This window comes from Thermobia domestica, chromosome 1, assembly GCF_964235325.1.
Source record: "Thermobia domestica chromosome 1, izTheDome1.hap1.1, whole genome shotgun sequence".
Lineage (NCBI taxonomy): Eukaryota > Metazoa > Arthropoda > Insecta > Zygentoma > Lepismatidae > Thermobia > Thermobia domestica.
In genome coordinates this window covers 16838951-16857433 of record NC_137454.1, presented here as the reverse complement: position 1 = coordinate 16857433, position 18483 = coordinate 16838951, and the positions used below count along the sequence as shown (strand labels likewise).

At 36.8% G+C, this 18483-nt stretch overlaps 1 protein-coding gene across 1 annotated transcript; it reads left to right on the top strand.

The window, feature by feature from the left end:
• The first annotated feature begins 1153 nt into the window (after window positions 1–1153).
• Window positions 1154–17606, top strand: LOC145665932 (gamma-glutamylcyclotransferase-like). The gene is made up of 4 exons (XM_081733039.1): window positions 1154–1308; window positions 5032–5185; window positions 13061–13194; window positions 17095–17606. Exons 2-4 carry the CDS (start codon window positions 5069–5071, stop codon window positions 17357–17359), a joined length of 516 nt encoding a protein of 171 aa, XP_081589165.1. The 5' UTR covers window positions 1154–1308; window positions 5032–5068; the 3' UTR covers window positions 17360–17606.
• The last annotated feature ends 877 nt before the right edge of the window (window positions 17607–18483 follow it).

The window sequence follows — 18483 nt, the reverse complement described above, 5'->3', positions numbered from 1 at the left end:
ATTATATTTAGATCTATAATTATTCCGCGATTACGTTGTACAAAACTTTGTATTGATTTAAGTCATTTAGTATCAAGTGACAGCAGCTAGCGTCATATTTTGATATCAAACAGGCAGCAAGGTAGGGACACTATTAGCGCAACTATCAAAGTATTAGGACTTAACAATACTCACATACTGAAATATTTTGCTTTTATAATAATAATAATAATAAGCAAGTTTCTAGAATCATAAATTATCTTTGCTGTAACTCTTACACATGACATACCTTACTTTCATCTGAATATCAAAGAAAAGTCTAAACCAGTGGTTTTCAACGTGGGCATTAGTGCCTCACAGGGGGCGCTGGAACAATAGGGGCAATTGGGGAGCGATAGACAATTTTGGGGGCATTTGATGGAAGGAAAATGATGGCTAAGACAAATTTTAGAAAGAAAAATATTTTTAGTTATATAGATATATAATTCTTCAAGTGGCCGCGCGTTGCATATTTAATATGGCTCTCATCTTTGGGGTGAGTGGTCCCGAGTTCGATTCCCGGTGGGGACACATTCCAAAAGGTGAAACAGCTTCTTCAGGCCTGCCATCCTGAATGAGTTTTCCCGTGGGTTTTTCTCATTCACACCAGGCAACTGTCGGTATGGTACCTAAAATAAGTCCCAGACCGCTTCCTTTCTTTCCCATTCTCCTTTCTTCCTCTTCAATTCCCCAGGGAGTGTGATTACGGAGAGATTTCATCCCTCATATATGTGACTTGCTAACATGGCCATAGGCTGATTTTAAAAATTGGCCTTTCTCTGATTCTTACACTGCTTCGTTAAAATCTTATATTCAATCTTGTTCCTGGATGGATTGAATTTACATAATGGAGGGCGGGAGGGACCGCTTAGGATAATCACATGCACCCAAGGGGTCGTTAATCCCAAAGGTTGAGAACTACTAGTCTACACCATTCATCACCAATATAAATGACTTTTATCAATAATAAAGTTGGAACGTTTCCAGTTGACCAGTACAAGGTCAAAATGAGGAAATAGTATTAAGATATCAGTGAGAAACATTTCATTCAAAAAATGACCTTATTAAAAATAAAATAATTATAGTTTAAGTTATTTTATTGTGTTGATATTCTATCAACAAGGCAAAAGGTTGCTGATTGCGAGGGATTTGACTTAGTAAATACGAAAGATCGCCAGTATAGATACTTACCATAACATGTGAATACTTCGTATGGGAGCAATTAAACTACAAACAAGAATCAATACATTTGAGTGAAAATCGTGGATTAATCTCAACAAAAATTGAAAGGTAGGCCTAAGTTTTAGGAATTAGATAATAGTAGCATACTGAATATAACTAACTGCTTACCGTCAAAAATTATTTTGATTTGAAAGATGTATTCATGGTTTTATATTGTACTAGTGATAACGTTATAAATGAAACTTGCAGTGATAACGAGTAAGAAATAGTGAGTCACAATGTGTGCTTAGTGACTAGTATTAGAGTAGACTTTCTAAGTTCAGCCATCATAGCTCCCAGACATGGGAACCATTAACACGTGGACAATTTAGTTTTCATTTCAAAAATACTCCTTATGAGGTATACATAGAACAATTTTACATTTGTAGCCTTTAGGATTGTGTGTGCGAGACACCTATTTCTATAACCGTTAGTGGTTTTCGAGAAGGAGTAATCTTTCTGATTCGAATGACGTAGTGGTAAGTTTTTCTGTTTCGGTATCGTCCATTAATTGTAGCCTCCTTCGCCCCCTTCCTCTCTTTCCTGCCACCATACCCTCTAGCAACTCCTTCATGATACAGTTCCTTTTTAGCCAATGTCCCAACCAGTTTCTCTTCCTCTTCTTAATAATATTTAATATTTTTCTTTTCTCCCCCACCATGTTTAACACCCTGTCATTATTTTCCCGCTCGACCCAGCTAATTATCTTCATTCTTGTCCACACCCACATTTCGAAAATTTCCAGTCGTTTTTCTTGTTTTGCGTAATGTCCATGTTTCTGATCCATACAGTACAAATCGTCACACGAAGCATGTTATGAGTCTTTCTCAACTCTTTATTCAAGGACCCACAAAATAGCATTTTCTTCCTTCTAAAGGCTTCTTTCGCCATTCCTATCCTTGATTTCATTTCACGATTACATTTCATATTATTACTAATAATACTACCAAGGTATGGAAAAGTATTCACCTGTTCTACTTTCTCCTTTCCTACTTCTATATTTGACACCAACCGCTTCGTTCCAACAGGCACGTAGCCAAGGGGGGGGCGGACTCCCCCCCCCTTCGAGACCATAAATGAAAAAATTAAGGAAGGATAAAACAAAATGAAATGACAAAAAGAAGGATCAGCGTTAAAAATTAAAAAGAAAACTACAGGAAGCTTTTGCTTACTCTTTCTTATAAGGAGATTTGTATTACTTGCAATATGGTGGCGAGGTAAGCGAGGTATTCTGGAAGAGTCAGGAAATTTGAAATTTCAAGAAAAGTTATGGAATTCTCAGAATTCCTGCTACTAGTCAGGGAGATTTAAAGCTTTCGAAAGCATAAGTGCCGTTGTGTAACAGCGTGGACATTTTTAATCATAGCTTTTCGTCATTGCATCCTTGCAGTATCAAACATGTTATTTCAAGGACAATTTTCTGTTGCTCCCTTAACCTGTCATTTGGAACCGACAGTAGTTGACGGAATAATAAAAACAAAAAATGATGTTGAAAGAAAGTTCTGGTACCATTTGATTCAACAGAGAAAGGAACACATATATTGTAAAACTAGTTGAATATACACATGCTTCGCACAGGGGGCTGTATTTGAAAGTCAACGTCTATGGCAGTATTAACATTGATCTAAGCGACCGCGAAAACTAAGGATTTGATGTTAATATCGGTAATTTTGGACTATTTTTTTACATGTCTCGGTATCCACCCCCGGTGACTCCCGGCCCGCATACTTGCAAGTCATCGCTAATGGAAGTGTCACCATTGATTTCAGCGACCGCAAAAATATGAATTCGACACCAATAGCTCAAGTGGTAGAGCGTTGGCTTCGCATTCGGGATTTGACACTAATATCGGTCATTTTGGATTACTTTTATATGTCTTGGTATCTCAGTCCCCTCCGGTGACCCCCGGCCCGGAGCCGAATAGCGTGAATTTGAAAGTTAATGCGACTGGAGTTTCACCATTGATTTCAGCGACCGCGAAAATATGAATTCGACACTAATAGCTCAAGTGGTAGAGCGTTGGCTTCGCATTCGGGAGGTCCTGACTTCGAATGCCGCTGCCTACCATCCTCACTGAGGTTTTCCAGTGTTTCCCTCAGTCCTACCAGGCAAATGCCGGGATGGCACCTACTGAACAGACCCTGGCCGATACCTTCCCAAATCCTTTCCATTGTTAATGTTATTGGATATCCAATGTAAAATGGCCTCCGAGCTGTATCTGGTGATTGTTAAATAAATAAATAAACATCGGTCATTTTCTACTACTTTTACATGTCCCGGTAAACGCCCCCCTGAGACCCCCTGGTTCGAATTTCGAAAAAAACGTTTAACTCTGGTCTGAACCAAGGTATTCGTGACTAAAATTTGGTAACTCTCGGTCAATTTGTCTGGTTCCCAGGCCGGTACCGGTAACCGCTCCCCTGAGACCCCACTGTTTCGAAATTAAAAAAAAACGCTTGGTCTCGATCTGGGGCCTGGGCCAAGGTACCCTTGACCAAAATTTAGTAACTCTGGGTCCACTCGTCTGGTCCCCAGGCCGCACACAGACAGACAGACAGACAAACACACAAACAAACTCTTTATTTTATTTATATTAGAAGATAGTTTACAAGACAGTATTCACTATGTACTTTTTATAGTAATTGAGGTCATAACGAAAGGAAAATTGTTATATTTGAATAAACAGGAGAAGGACGTAAATATTGCAAAATGTTTTTCAATACCTTTTTTTTATTTTGCTCGAAATTTCTTCATAGTTTGTTATTAAAATACTTGCCAACATATCCTCATTTTATTGTCCTAACAAACCAATATATGTTGATAGTAAAGTAGTTTAGATTGATCGAGCTCCTGGGCCTTCAGAATTTCATGTCACTCCCCCCCCCCCCTCGTTACAAAATCCTGGCTAAACGAACGAATATATGTTCCAGTAAAATACAGTATTTCATGTCACGGACCTTCCCCTTCACGAAATCCTGGCTATGTGCCTGGTTCCAATCACGATAGCTTTTGTCTTTCTAACATTTATTTTCATCCCATATTCTTCACAGCCTTTCCTTATGTTTTCTAACATCTTACTGACTTTTCCTTCAGATTCTGCAACAAGCGCCATATCATCTGCAAACCGTATAAACCTAATCATTCCACCTCCACTGAAATGCCCTCTACATTCTGTAGACTCTTTCTCACTATCCCTTTTGGATAGATAAACATATTAAGTAATGTTGGCGAAGGTTACGAAGTTTCTTCTTGATTTCTCGAAAAGTACACGCGAGAATTTATAATGGTCCACATCATTTTGTTCAGCTTAGTGAGATTTATTGGTTGGTATCAGTGGCGTCATTTCACATTTTGCTAGGGGGCGGCAAGATTCTCTACTCATATAAGAATTTCACGATTTTTATTAGTAAATTAGTATACTTGTTTAATATATACTGTAGACCTATATATTTCTCAAATTTTGGGGGGCATGGCCATCTCCTGCACTCCCTAAATGACATCCCTGGTTGATATACGTTTGATCTCCGTCTTTCTTTTTCTGTTTGTTTGTTTGTAAAATGCTAATTGCAAAGTTGAGATTTACTTTCTTACGTCAATTATTCCTAAGCAAGATAAATCCAATTATGTCCAACTATAGAGATGTCTTACTATGTGTACAAGTGTGTATTTATTATTCTCATTTGAATATATGAAAATATCACGTCTTCACAACTTCCTTCTTAGTTGCTATCCATTGTTTGTTGAATTTAAGTTTTGAATTGTATAAGCTTAATTGTTGATTTTCTTTTGTAGTTAACTCAAAGAGGACAAAACTTCTCTTTCATTCAACATGATTGTTCCTAGAGAAGGCCATTTCTTGTATTTTGGTTTCGCCAGCAATTTGCTTGGTCGCCGATTGACGACAACGTGTCCCGGAGCATCACGAAGAGGTATTGGAAAATTAAAAGTAAGTTTACTTTGGCTTATTTTTAAAAGCAGATCCGTAACTCAGGAGCGGCCAGGGCAAGATAAGGACCACCGCAACAAGATTAATCATTTCTGTAACTTTCAGTTCTTCGTTTAGAGATAAATACTAGCTGAAATGACCGTTCTTCGTACAGGGAAACGGTTTTATGGGAAATATTTGAATCCTATCTCTCCCTAGGGTACGTATTTCAATGACAGTGTAACGATAAAAATACGTAATGTCAGCCCTTCTCACTTACAATGTCAATGGGGCTCAACTTGAATTTCGGCAGCACTGAAGTTTAAAAGGGGGTTTCGGGATTTTAACCTCCTCCTAAGGAAGATATTATGTATTTACCATGGTAAGATATGTATACCATCAAGACCGGTTCTAGGCAATTTGCCGCCTCGTGCAATGGCATTATTTGCCGCCTCCTTTCTCCAAAAAGAACGAACAAATTTTAAAAGTCACGATTTTAAGCATGGTACTCCATCATGAACAACGAAGGGAGGGGAAGTGCACTGGCACTCAGAACTGCTTAAACATTACAAATATAATCTCGTTGTGTCTGTTTATTTATTTATTTATTTTTTTTGATCTATTATGTTAGTTTGCTATTCTGCAGAGGAAAAATGGTAATCCCTTTTAGGGAATTCAATATCGAGCTTCAATCTCAATATATCAGTTTGCCATTCCAGTGTAATTAGCTCTTTCATCTTTATTTCTTGATTTCCCTTGTACGTCTGTTAAAAAATAAAAGCTTGTTTCCACCTGCAATGATAAGGAACTTCTTTGTGACAAAGACAGGACTAAGTTAGTTTTTATATCAAACAGGGCCGGTTCTAGACCTTTCTTAAGTGTAAGCAAACAATATTTTGGCGCCTCCCGTAAATGATAATAAAAGACAGAAACTTGTAATAGACAAAAATTCTTCAAATAATTGTTACAATTGTAAATTTCTTCAATACCTGTCTTCAATTCATGTCTCCCTGTGAATATTAACGAAAAATGGCGAAATTATAACTAACTGTGGTTGAATACTGAACAAAGTTCCAATTTTAATAATTAATTGCATTTTTTTATATTAAATAAGCACAAGACACAACTAATATATACTTTGGCAAGTACAATTGAAAGATAAAAGTCGATACAGAATGAAAATCACTAGCTTCAAGTCTAACATTAACACAGGTTTGATTTAGACAAAGAAATATGCTGTTATGGTTCATTAAAAGCATGTTTACATAGTATTTTCTAGTGATATGGTTATGGTAATTAGCTTAATTTCTCGTTTCCTTTGTTACTGAGAAGTTCATACTATAAAGACACTTTTCTGGCTTTCAATTCAATAAAATCTCTTATTATTGCATCTGTATTCAATTCAATGAGTATATCATTTTCAATGGCCATCAAAGCTAGTCTACTTAGCTGACCTCAAATAATTCTTAATTAATTTTAGCTGAACTTGTTTAATATACAACAAACGACAAAAGTATGTGTCTTAATCGATATTTGTTTTCGATCCAGTGGCAGAACATAAAAATCAGATCCCCCCGCGAAATGTTACTAACCCGTCCCAGCTTTCATGTCTGTTTCTAACGTAGACATTCGAAATCAGGTAATGAATAACATAAATGTAAACAGAAGTAGTGGCGCACCCAAGATTTCTCTTCTGGATCCGAAGATTTTTCGGAGTAGCCTTGAAAATGCAAATAATTTTGTGCATTTGCCCCCTGAAATTGTGCTAATTTTCTTAAAAATTAGAAGTTCTAGGAGATCCAGACTCTCGGACCATCTCCGTCGGTGTATCCCTAACACAAGTATCTAAAAAATAAAAACTATACTTTGCATTAAAACTATTACCAAATGTTAAAAAAATATTTCTCCATCTGAGTTTAATACGACAGAATGGATAGATAATGATTGTTACACTCTTATAGGCTAATACAACGAGCATAAGTAGCCTATACCTGTTATGAATTCTTAAAAAAAAAAAAAAAAAAAGTTACCTTTCGATTACAATTTCGATTTTGATTACAATTATCCTTTCAAGTTTTATACGCATATACTGCGTGAAAACTAATTATATTCAAACAAATTTTGAAATACACCCTGTTTCAAAAAGAATATACCTATTTCGAATGCAGAGCCTATATTTATTGAACTTTAAGACATACGAATATGAAATTTTACACACATATTTGCGAACCTCTCAAGTTCAAATTACAGTTCAAAGTTCAAATTACAGATGTTCAATATGTCTTCCATCAGCAACACGAACAATATCACATCGATACTCAAATTCCTCCCATACTCGGGCAAGCATGTCCTGCGTCACTGATGTTATGGCAGTACGGATCCGGTTCTTCAACTCTTCCAGGTTCTGTGGGAGTGGTAGTACACAAACGTTGCCTTTAACGAAACCCCACAGGAAGAAGTCACAGGATCAAATCCTGTGACCGTGGAGGCCAGCTGAGACATGCTAAGTCGCCAGCTCCTTGACGACCAATCCAACGGTTCGGTAGAGTTTCATTCAGATATTCACGCACTTGGCGACTCCAGTGAGGGGGTGCCCCGTCTTGTTGAAAAATAAAGTTGTCTTCGTGCAGCCTCAGAAACAACCAGTTTTGTAGCATACCGAGAGACTGCTGACTGTTAACCGTGTTTCCATTAAAGAAGAATGGACCGTAAACAGATGATCGGAATATCGCACAAAACACATTGACTTTGGGCGAATCTCGTACATGTTCAATGACTGCATGTGGGTTCTGTAGGCCCCAAATTCGAACATTTTCTTTGTTTACCTAACCACTAACACGGAAAGTCGCTTCATCAGTGAACACGATGCGTTATGCAAAAGTGTTATCATTGTCAATAGCATCCAGAATCTCGTTACAAAATGCCACACGTTATCAGGACGCAGAGCTTGTAACAGCTGTAACTTGTAAGGCTTCATAACCAACCGACGTCTGAAAACACGCCAAATTGTTGTTGTCGGCACTTGTAACTCCAGACTGGCACAACGAGTTGATTTTGAAGGACTACGTTGGAAAACAATTTAAATTCGTGCAACATTTTCTTCAGGAACACGAGGGAGGCCAGGACTCTTTCCTTTACATGCACATCCTGTATCTACAAACTGTCGATACCATCTGCGAATGTTCCACCCACTCGGAGGATCAAGTTGGTACCTCAACCTGAAACGTCTTTGCACTGTAACCACGGAATTACACTTTGCAAACTCGAGAACATAAAATGATTTCTGTTGCGGAGTAGCCATTTTAAACATATGACGGTTACCAAGCAAAACAGAAGACAACTGACATCTAGTGGCTATTAATATAAACTACACTATGTATTCGTTTCTCCAATAGCCGAGCCGAGACGCAGCGATCGATAGTTTGGACAAAATAATACTTCGTAATACGTATATTCTTTTTGAAACAGGGTGTACATTAGATTTAACTTAGATCCATAACCGAAGAGGCCGTACCCATTCTATTTTAATTTAACAATTAAGTTACTGTAATCAAGTAAAACAAACTTACAGTTTCAAAAGTTTGTCGAGTTGCAGATGCTTCTTTAACAGTAACTGGTATTGAGAACTCCCCGACCTCAACATTTGTATGATTACCACTTTCGAACTTTTGTTCAGAAGTCGAAAGACACTTTTTTAGAGCCTTCATTTACCTCTTATCTTTCAAGTTTCGTGGCTTTCTTTTCCGATGGCTCACTTGCATTTTTTTTAAATCGTCGGCCATTATATTATAATATGAAAAACAAAATAGTATTGAAATGTGAAAACACATCATTATAAATATGTTTAAAAAATCTCAAGGCAGAAACGAAAATGTTGAATGGCAAATGGACTAAAAGACAGTAATAAAGTGAGCATTAAGCAGTGGACAGCGATTGTGAGCCACTGATATTAGGAATATAAATTAAAATCTCCCTCAGAAATGATCAAAACTTTGATTTATACCGCCCGTCTTTTCTTAGTATTCGCCTCCCTCCCTGGACCAATGGACAACAAAAGTCTAGTCTCTTGAACTTCAATAATGGGCATTTCATTTACGCTGACCTCTCTCAACCCTTAACGCTGGTCATTGAACCAAAGCATTATACGGGGATACAGTTTATAACAAGGCGGAGCACTCTTGAACACATTTCTTTCTGCTGTAACAATGCCACCCAATCCATAAGCAACAGGCGCAGTTGACTTCCTTTTTGTTGGTTGATCCATAAATATTTCCTAAATCTATTTCATAAATATTTCCTAAATCTTTCTGCGCAGCGGGAAATTTTCCCCACACTAGCACCACTTGTGAGTGTCGCATTGATATCAATTTCAACTGTAAGAAGTGTCTTACAGCCAATCACGTGTATTTCATCTGTATCTCAGTCTGTATAATATTTATTTGAAGCTATTGAAAAAAATAAATAATCATAACATTTTCTCTCAAAAATATTCACATTTTAAACAGAAAATTTATTTTTAAAGTTTGGCGTCCTCTTCACTTGGCGCCTGCTGCGAACGCGTAGTTCGCAGGATTCAAGATCCGACCCTGATTTCAAAAGTGTGACAACTAATTCTATGGAACAGGTGTTCACTACTGTTCAACAACTGAGTTCTTGTATTAGACAACAATCAAGCAATCATGCTGGGATTTGTTTGATCATTTGCTTTTATCACTGTCCATATAACCTTAAATTAATTCGACGTAAACATGATTTATAAATGTAGTATTCAAATAGAAGGTCAGCTTAGTAAATTTAACTACCATCATCATGAAGTCTGTTTCCAACAAGAATTATTTATTTTAAATAATATAGTCATAACATTTTGCTGCTCCTCGAAATTTGTCGCGCCGTGCAAATGTACGTATTGCACGTGTGATGGAGCCGGTCCTGTATATAAGAACCTGAAATTATATCAACTTGGCATCTTGAGTCCCCCTTGACGAACTTCTGTATACGCCACTGATTTTTGAGCCACTTCATCCCCGAGACTTCGAAAACTGTGGATTAGACACTAATATTCGTCGTTTCCGATTATCATTTTTGCACAGAGACATTTTGGGGGGTGTACCTACTTTTCGTATACCGAAAATAATAGTCATATACAACATATATTTCGGGGGCAGTGAGGAGGACGGGTAACACTGCTGGGGGCTTCTTCTCCTTTCTCCCCTCTAGCGTCGTCACTGCATCTGGTAGTCACTATTCATCTCGGCGACCTAAAACAATTGATTAGACACTAATATCAGTCCCTTTTCATTATTTTTATATGTCACTCCTTTTCTTCACTTCATACCCCCATACCAATGGGGACATGATTGTAGGCTTAAGAGTATAAAGAGTGTCATTATTCATTTCTGCGACTCCGGAAACAATTGATTTGATAACAATATCGGCCATTTTCGATTATTTTTATATGGTATCTTGCCCAACACCTACTTTCATATCGGGGGCCGCGGTGGCTCAGTGGTAGAGCGTTTACCTCTCGTGAAAGGGATCCCTGGTTCGATCCCAGCTCGAATCAAGTGAACTTTGTGGACAAACACCGTGTGCGTGGGTTTTCTCGGAATTCTCGGAGTCCTCCCACTTTCTTCATTCCACCATTTCTTATTATCACCGTCTCTGGTGGTTCAAAAGTTGTTCGCGAATGGGGAAAGTAAATACGGTGCAGGATGGAAAGAGAACTGTTATGTACTTGTGTGTCTTCAGACGAAAATAATGTTGGACTAAATCAATATCATAGATATTCTGTCATTATTGGCAGGTCACTTTGATCAACAGAGAAACTGAGAAACTTCGATTGTCCACGGTCTTCCGCTAACCTCTTCATATTCACGTATGATTTTTTGTTTTGATATCGCCCATTAATTGTAGCCTCCTTTGCCCACCCTCTCTCTCTTTCCTGCCACCATAACTTCTAGCACGTCCTTTATGTAGGGTTGCCATCTGTCATTATTGGCAGGTCACTTGAATCAACAGAGAAACTGAGAAACTTCGATGCTCCACGGTCTTCCGCTAACCTCTTCATATTCACGTATAATTTTTTGTTTTTATATCGCTCATTAATTGTAAACTCCTTCTCTCTCTCTCTCTCTCTCTTTCCTGCCACCATTACCTCTAGCACGTCCTTTATGTAGGGTTACCAACTCTGGAAAATAAAAAAAAAAACCGGCACCCCGTCAAAATTCCTTATGATATAGGTTTAAGTGTGAAATATCTCTGTTCGGACCCATCCATGGGAAGGAAATGTAGTATCGTGAGCAAAAGTGCATTAACACCTTCTGTATTCAGCATATCCTTAGTACATTTACTAATAAGCTTAATAGATACATTGTGCTATAAATGAGAAACTGAAATCGGCATTGAACATTTTATTGTATTTAACTGCCACATCTTTAAAATTATCAAAACAGATGAACAAAAGTCTACTAATCTTTACGTGACCGTTTTGGATTTGGAAAATGAAATTTATTCTTTAAACTTATACTTCAACTACAGGAAATTGCTTGAAGAAGTCCTTTTCCACTCTCAGTAAATATATAAAATTCCTTACAAGTAAATTTCAAATTTTCCCTGATACAGTTCCTGTCATTACTTTAAAATTACCTAAATAGATGAATAAAATATATTAATTGTTGATAGAGAGTGAAAGGTGACAGTTTTGGATTTACAGAATGAAAATTACTTTTTACATTTATACTTCGAACTAGATACAAATTTTAAAAAACGGCCATAAAGGGACTGGTAAGAAGTTTGTACCGGTCACCGACTTTAATCAAAATAACAGCAATATTTCCGGCCATGAAAAACCGACCACTTAGCAACTCTACCTTCATGATACGGTTCCCTCTTAGGCAAAAATAAATAAATAAAATAAAAACTCGAGTCGGACAAGATAGTGAAGTTAATGACTGCTTGAATAAATAATTCCTTCAAAAACAAAGTTAGTAAAAAGAAATGTTCAAAATGTTGTTATCATATTGTAGAATATTAAGTTTCATTACATCTCACTAAAGTGATAATATAAATGTAAATCATGTCCCCCAACAACCGCGACAAAACGTGTTTCTCCTGTAGAAGAAAAGGTTTGGAAATTGTTAGTTTATTTGTCAGCATTTGCTACATACTACTTGGCTAGATTTGGAAATAGATAATTTATTTAATAGTATTTGCTACATACTACTTGGCTAGGTTTGGAAATAGATAATTTATTTAATAGCATTGGCTACATACTACTTGGCTAGGTTTGGAAATAGATAATTTATTTAATAGCATTGGCTACATACTACTTGGCTAGGTTTGGAAATAGATAATTTATTTAATAGCATTGGCTACATACTACTTGGCTAGGTTTGGAAATAGATAATTTATTTAATAGCATTTGCTACATACTACTTGGCTAGGTTTGGAAATAGATTATTTCAGGGACGTACGCAGGGGGTGGGTCCTGGGGGTTTGGATCCCCCCGAAATTTCGATTTTTATGTAAATTTAGCCTAATTTTAGGGACAACTTTAGGAATTTTAATATAAAATACCCCCACATTGAGTTTGGACCCCTCCCGAAATAAATTCATGCGTACGCTACTGGATTAATTATTTAATAGCATTTGCTACATACTACTTGGCTAGGTTTGGAAATAGATCATTTATTTAATAGCATTTGCTACATACTACTTGGCTAGTTTGGAAATAGTTTATTTAATATCATTTGCTACATATTAATTGGCTAAATTTCTACATTTACTCTATTCTTCATTGCTATTAATATTTTTTAAAATTCAATGAAAGTTGGTATGAGTTTCATGGAGAGCTTTAGAAACTCCTATGTTCACTTACGGGATGCTTCTCTTCTGCAGGGCTACCGTCTTGATTTTAATTACAGAAGTGAAAGGTGGAAAGGTTCTATGGCAACTTTAGTTGAAGATCCGAAATCTTTTGTCTGGGGAGCAATTTGGGAAATACCACTGTCTATGAGAGACGTTCTGGACAGGTAAGCAGGTAATATGTTATTTTGAGGGAGAGAAAACTTCATACGAAGGTCGTTCAAAAAGTATTTTAAAAATACTAAAGATGACACTCATAGTATCGAAAAAGGTTTACTTTTAGAAAGCGTCATTCCTCACTAAATTACTTGAAAAGTTTCAACTATATGCGTCACGTGGTTTCATTGTCATAGTCGATTGAAGAAACAAACTTTTGGTTATTTAGAAAAATTGGAAGAAATGAGTTTCGTGCGGTTATTAAACACTTCTATGTAAAAGATTTAATACCGAAAGAGATCAAAGCCGAATTGAATGAAGTTCATGGCACATATGCTTCTGTGTTTGTGACTGTTTACAATTGGGTAAATGAGTTTCAATGTGGTCATACATGCAGTGGTGTTATTCTACTCTTTTAACAACCAGTTCTGTTTATATATATATATATATATATATATATATATATATATATATATATATATATATATATATATATATATATATATATATATATATATATGTATATCTGTCGAGAGAGAGGTTAGATATATACGACTCTCTTGGCAAATAAACCGTACAAAAGACAAAAGCAAATTTTTTAATGGATATCACAAGGGACAAGTAGAGACCTACGCAGCATCCTAATATAAGGTGGTGTGACGAAATTAGGTAGCATTGAAAATATCTTAGAAACGAATTATCCAAGATTAGATGGTTGTCAAAAAGTATTTTTAAAAACCTTAATCCAGCAATGGGTCAACAATTGTTGATTATGGTATTATGCGTTTCAAATGTAAATAACTTTCACCATTACACCCATTTGAGATTAAGAGATCTGAGCTTTTGAGAGTATCTGAGCTTTTGAGATTAAGAAATAAAAGCTTACCTTGTTCTGAGAGGTCATAGGTTTAACCTAGTAACTGTAAAAACTTCTAAAAAGCAAAGATAGTTAAACTAAAATTTACTGTTCCTGGGTATAACTGGATTAAATTTACTGTTATGTTTGGGTATAACAAACAGTTCTGCGAACTCGAAATATTTCAACAACCGGTTCTAGTGAACACTATGTATACATCCACAAATGATGGACATCGTTCGAGACGCCAAGTGGAAGTGAGTTCGTTCGAAATGATGAACGAAATCCACGTTATGTTTTTGAGCGATCGATATAAAGAAGGAACGATATATAAAAAAAATGGCAGAACTCCGGAAATGAATTAGATCTTATGGATTACAAGAAAGCGAAGAAGAACACCAAGAAAGCAGTTAATGTAGCAAAAGGCAAGGTTTATGATACGTTGTACAACAACTTGGAAGCAAAATAGGAAGAAAATATTACAAGGTTTCGAAGGTATAAGAGAAGCAAAAGAAAGATATTTCGTATGTGCACTGCATCAATGATCTGACAGGTGGGAAGATAAAGAAGAGGTGAAAGGAGTATTTCCAGAAACTTTTCCATGAAGAAAACTAGAGGGAAACTTGCAAAAATCTATCCACGAATCAGGGACTGGTTCGGCCTGTGACCATTGTAGAGGTAGAAAATGCCATGAAAAAGATAAAAGTGTTAAAGCTCTAGGACCGGATACTCTCCACATCGAAGCATGGAAAAGTTCAGGTAAAGAAGGAGTTCAATGGTTTAGTCGACTTTTTGGTAGGACATTGAAACGGGAAATATATCAAACCCATGGAGAAGCAGCTACATTGTACTAGTTTTTAGAAACAGACATGTGCAACAATGCGACTACAGAGGAATAAAACTTATAAGCCATGCAATGAAGCTGTGGGAGAGGGCGAAAGTTGCAAAATTGAGAGAAGAGACCAAAATAACAAATAATCAGTTTTGTTTCATGCCAGGGTGATCGACAACGGATGCAATATTTGCACTTAGGATGCTAATGGAAAAGTACGGAGAATATCAGAAGGACTTTCATATAGTTTTCATCGGCTTAGAGAAAGCGTAAGAGTGTCACGGGATCTTATTTGGTGGGCATTGAAGAAGAAGTCTGTTCCGAATATATATATATATATATATATATATATATATATATATATATATATATTGGTATAGGAATTAATTCGTGCGGTTGGTACGCACACATTGAAGCTGTAGTACAAACACAAAATACATAAATACCTTAAGAAAAATATTGTCCATCGCTAGCCACCACTTTCGCCCATCTGTCAGGCAATGTACGGATTCCGTGGCGAAAGAAGTCCTCATCCTTGGAAGCGATCCAGTCAGAGACCCATGTTTCGATATCTTCTGAAGAAGTAAACCGCTGTCCAATCAAATCGTTGTTCATGCAATCGAACAAGTAGTAGTCCGAAGGAGCAACGTCTGGTGAATACGGCGGGTGGGGTAAAACTTCCCATCCGACATTTTCTAAATAGGTTTTGACCGGTTTTGCGACATGTGGGCGAGCGTTATCATGTTGAACAATAAGTTTATCATGTCTGTTCTCCCATTCTGGTCGTGTTCTGGCCAGAGCTTGCTTCAAACGCATTAATTGTCGTCGATAACGTTCTCCATTCATAGTTTCACCCGGTTGCAGCAGCTCATAGTACACCACACCTTTCATATCCCACCATATGCACAGCATAACCTTTGCACAGTGAATATCTCGTTTTGGTTGTGATGGACCTGGTTCACCTGGTTTCACCCAGCCCTTTTTTCGTTTAGGGTTCTCGTAATGGATCCACTTCTCATCACCCGTAATAATTCGATGCAGAAACCCCTTTCTGCTCTGTCGTTGAAGCAGCAATTCGCAAATGGTTTTTCGTCTTTCAACGTCTCTGTCTTTCAATTCATGTGGAACCCAATGTGACATCTTTTGAATCATTCCCATGGCTTTCAAGCGTTTGGAGACTGTTGTTTGATCAACACCTAATGCTGCTGCAAGTTGTTCCTGCGTTTGACACGAATCCTGCTCGAGCAATGCTGTCAATCCTTCGTCTTGAAATTTTTTTGGCTGTCCAGCTCGCTCGTGGTCTGCCAAGCCGAAATCACCACTTCTAAACCGTGCAAACCACTTCTGACACGTTCGCTCAGCTAGAGCATGGTCACCATACAGTTCCACCAAAATACGATGACTTTCAGTCGCACTTTTCTGCATGTTAAAGTAATGCAGCAGGACACCCCGCAAAAACACTTTATCAGGCACAAATTGCGCCATGTTCACTTAACTACAAACTGGTGTTGTTGACGCTTTAATCCACTGCCCTATACTACGAACGATACGCGATGACAGGGGTTTGCAACACATGTGTGGATACACGGAACTGTGGGACGCTCCGTTCGTTGCGCCATCTCTTGTCCACCCGCACGAATTAATTCCTAGACCAAATATATATATATATATATATATATATATATATATATATATATATATATATATATATATATATATATATATATATAATTCAAAATATGTATAACTAACGTAGAACAGAACTGAAGATCGCATGCGGAATAACAGAAGTGGGACTTCAAGGATCCAGGCTCAACATATACGTTTTTGCAGTTCACATGGACAAGCTTACAAAGGATATCCAGGAATATATTAAAGATACTAATATATTAAACACTACCGGGATTTTTTGCTCGGACTGAGGAAAATTCTGAAACAAAGAAACAATCAAGTCTGAAAATTCGAATTCAGAACTTCTGACTAAGAAGTACCATATGTTACTAGGTTAAATTTTAACACCAAAAATGGATATTTGTATTTGATGACGCGTGTCAAGAAAGGACAATTTACGTATTCCCCTTATGACTTACGAATCAGAATACAAGAGTAGGATAATCGAAATCACTAATAAACTTTACTTTTTCTATGTCTTATAGATTTTTCAGTAGGCTAGTTTTCATGTTAAAGTAGCAAAAGTTCATAGTGAATTTTACCATTTTTCAGGAAAGAAGGAACTGAAAGCGGAGTTTATCGTGTCTTGGAGGTAGATGTTGAAACAACAGATGGTCAGGTGGTAACATGTAGAGCTTACCAGAACACTCAGCCATTAGAGGATGATAGACGGCCATCTTTAATTTACAAAAATGTTATTTTGGAGGGAGCCAAGGAAAGTGGTTTACCAGAGGATTATGTGCAGAAATTGTTTGCTATTATTGATAACGGATACGCTGGGAAAATTGATTGGGATTTGGATTTGAGTCACAGATAACTTTAAATCTTTAAAAACAAACAAAAATAAGGTCCTGATTTTGTTTTCAAATGTTTAAAATGATATCGTATTATCAGTCTGTCGAGCTACTTTAAGAGACTATTTTATAACCAAATTTGTAAACGTTTAAAACATTTACTGTGGTATACCAGTACTTAACTAGTAGTTCCGAAACAGAACTCGAACTGAATTTTCCGTTTCGTCTGAAAATTGTCTTCGAATGAAAATAAATTATATAGATATTGTATAGATATTGTCTCCCTTGAATCTTTGCCAACTTAATTAAAATTATATAAATTTAATTTTATAATTTTAAATTCCACTGTAATTACTACTCGAAAATAATTTATAAGACATTTTTCTTTATAATTAAATACGCTTTTAAACAGTACAGCTGTCAACAGTGCTGTGCCTTGGGGGGACGAGTGGGGCGACGGCCCCAGACGCCGAAGTAAGGGGGTGGAAATTTGGGAGAAAAAACGAAAATAAGAGAGAGAGAGGAAAAATGTTACTCATGATAGGAAAATGCATGTGCACATATATAAAATAGAAGAAAAAAGTAATAAGAAGTGCTTAAAATCAAGCGAAAGCAGGGTTTATTTTTGAAAATTTTCTTACGATTCACGCCAACCATGGTGGAGCTCCGTGGCTGGTCTGTCGACCTCCCTTATATGTACAGGAGCGCCATCGTATACTCTCGTCCTGGGCGACGATTTTACACGATACGGCACTGGTTGTCAACACGAAAGAACGTAGTGGTTGATAAATATGAAGGAATTACTAAGGACTTGCTTTAACACAAGTAGGACAGGAGGATCTAGTGTCAAAATATATCTTTTTGCAGTTCTAATGGACAAGCTTGCAAAGGATATCCAGGAATATATTAAAGATACTAATATATTAAACACTACCGGGATTTTTCTGCTGGGATTGAGGAAAATTCTGAAACCAAGAAACAATTGAGTCTCAAACGAGTGCTTGAAACAATCGAGTGTTTTGTTAACGTTTGAATATTATGATAACGTCTTAAATAAATCACATAGGATTGTTTGTGAGACAAAAGTAAAGGCTATCTCTTCTCGAAAAATGTATCTGTTTCTGTTGGAAGATCAATGTCTCGTCTC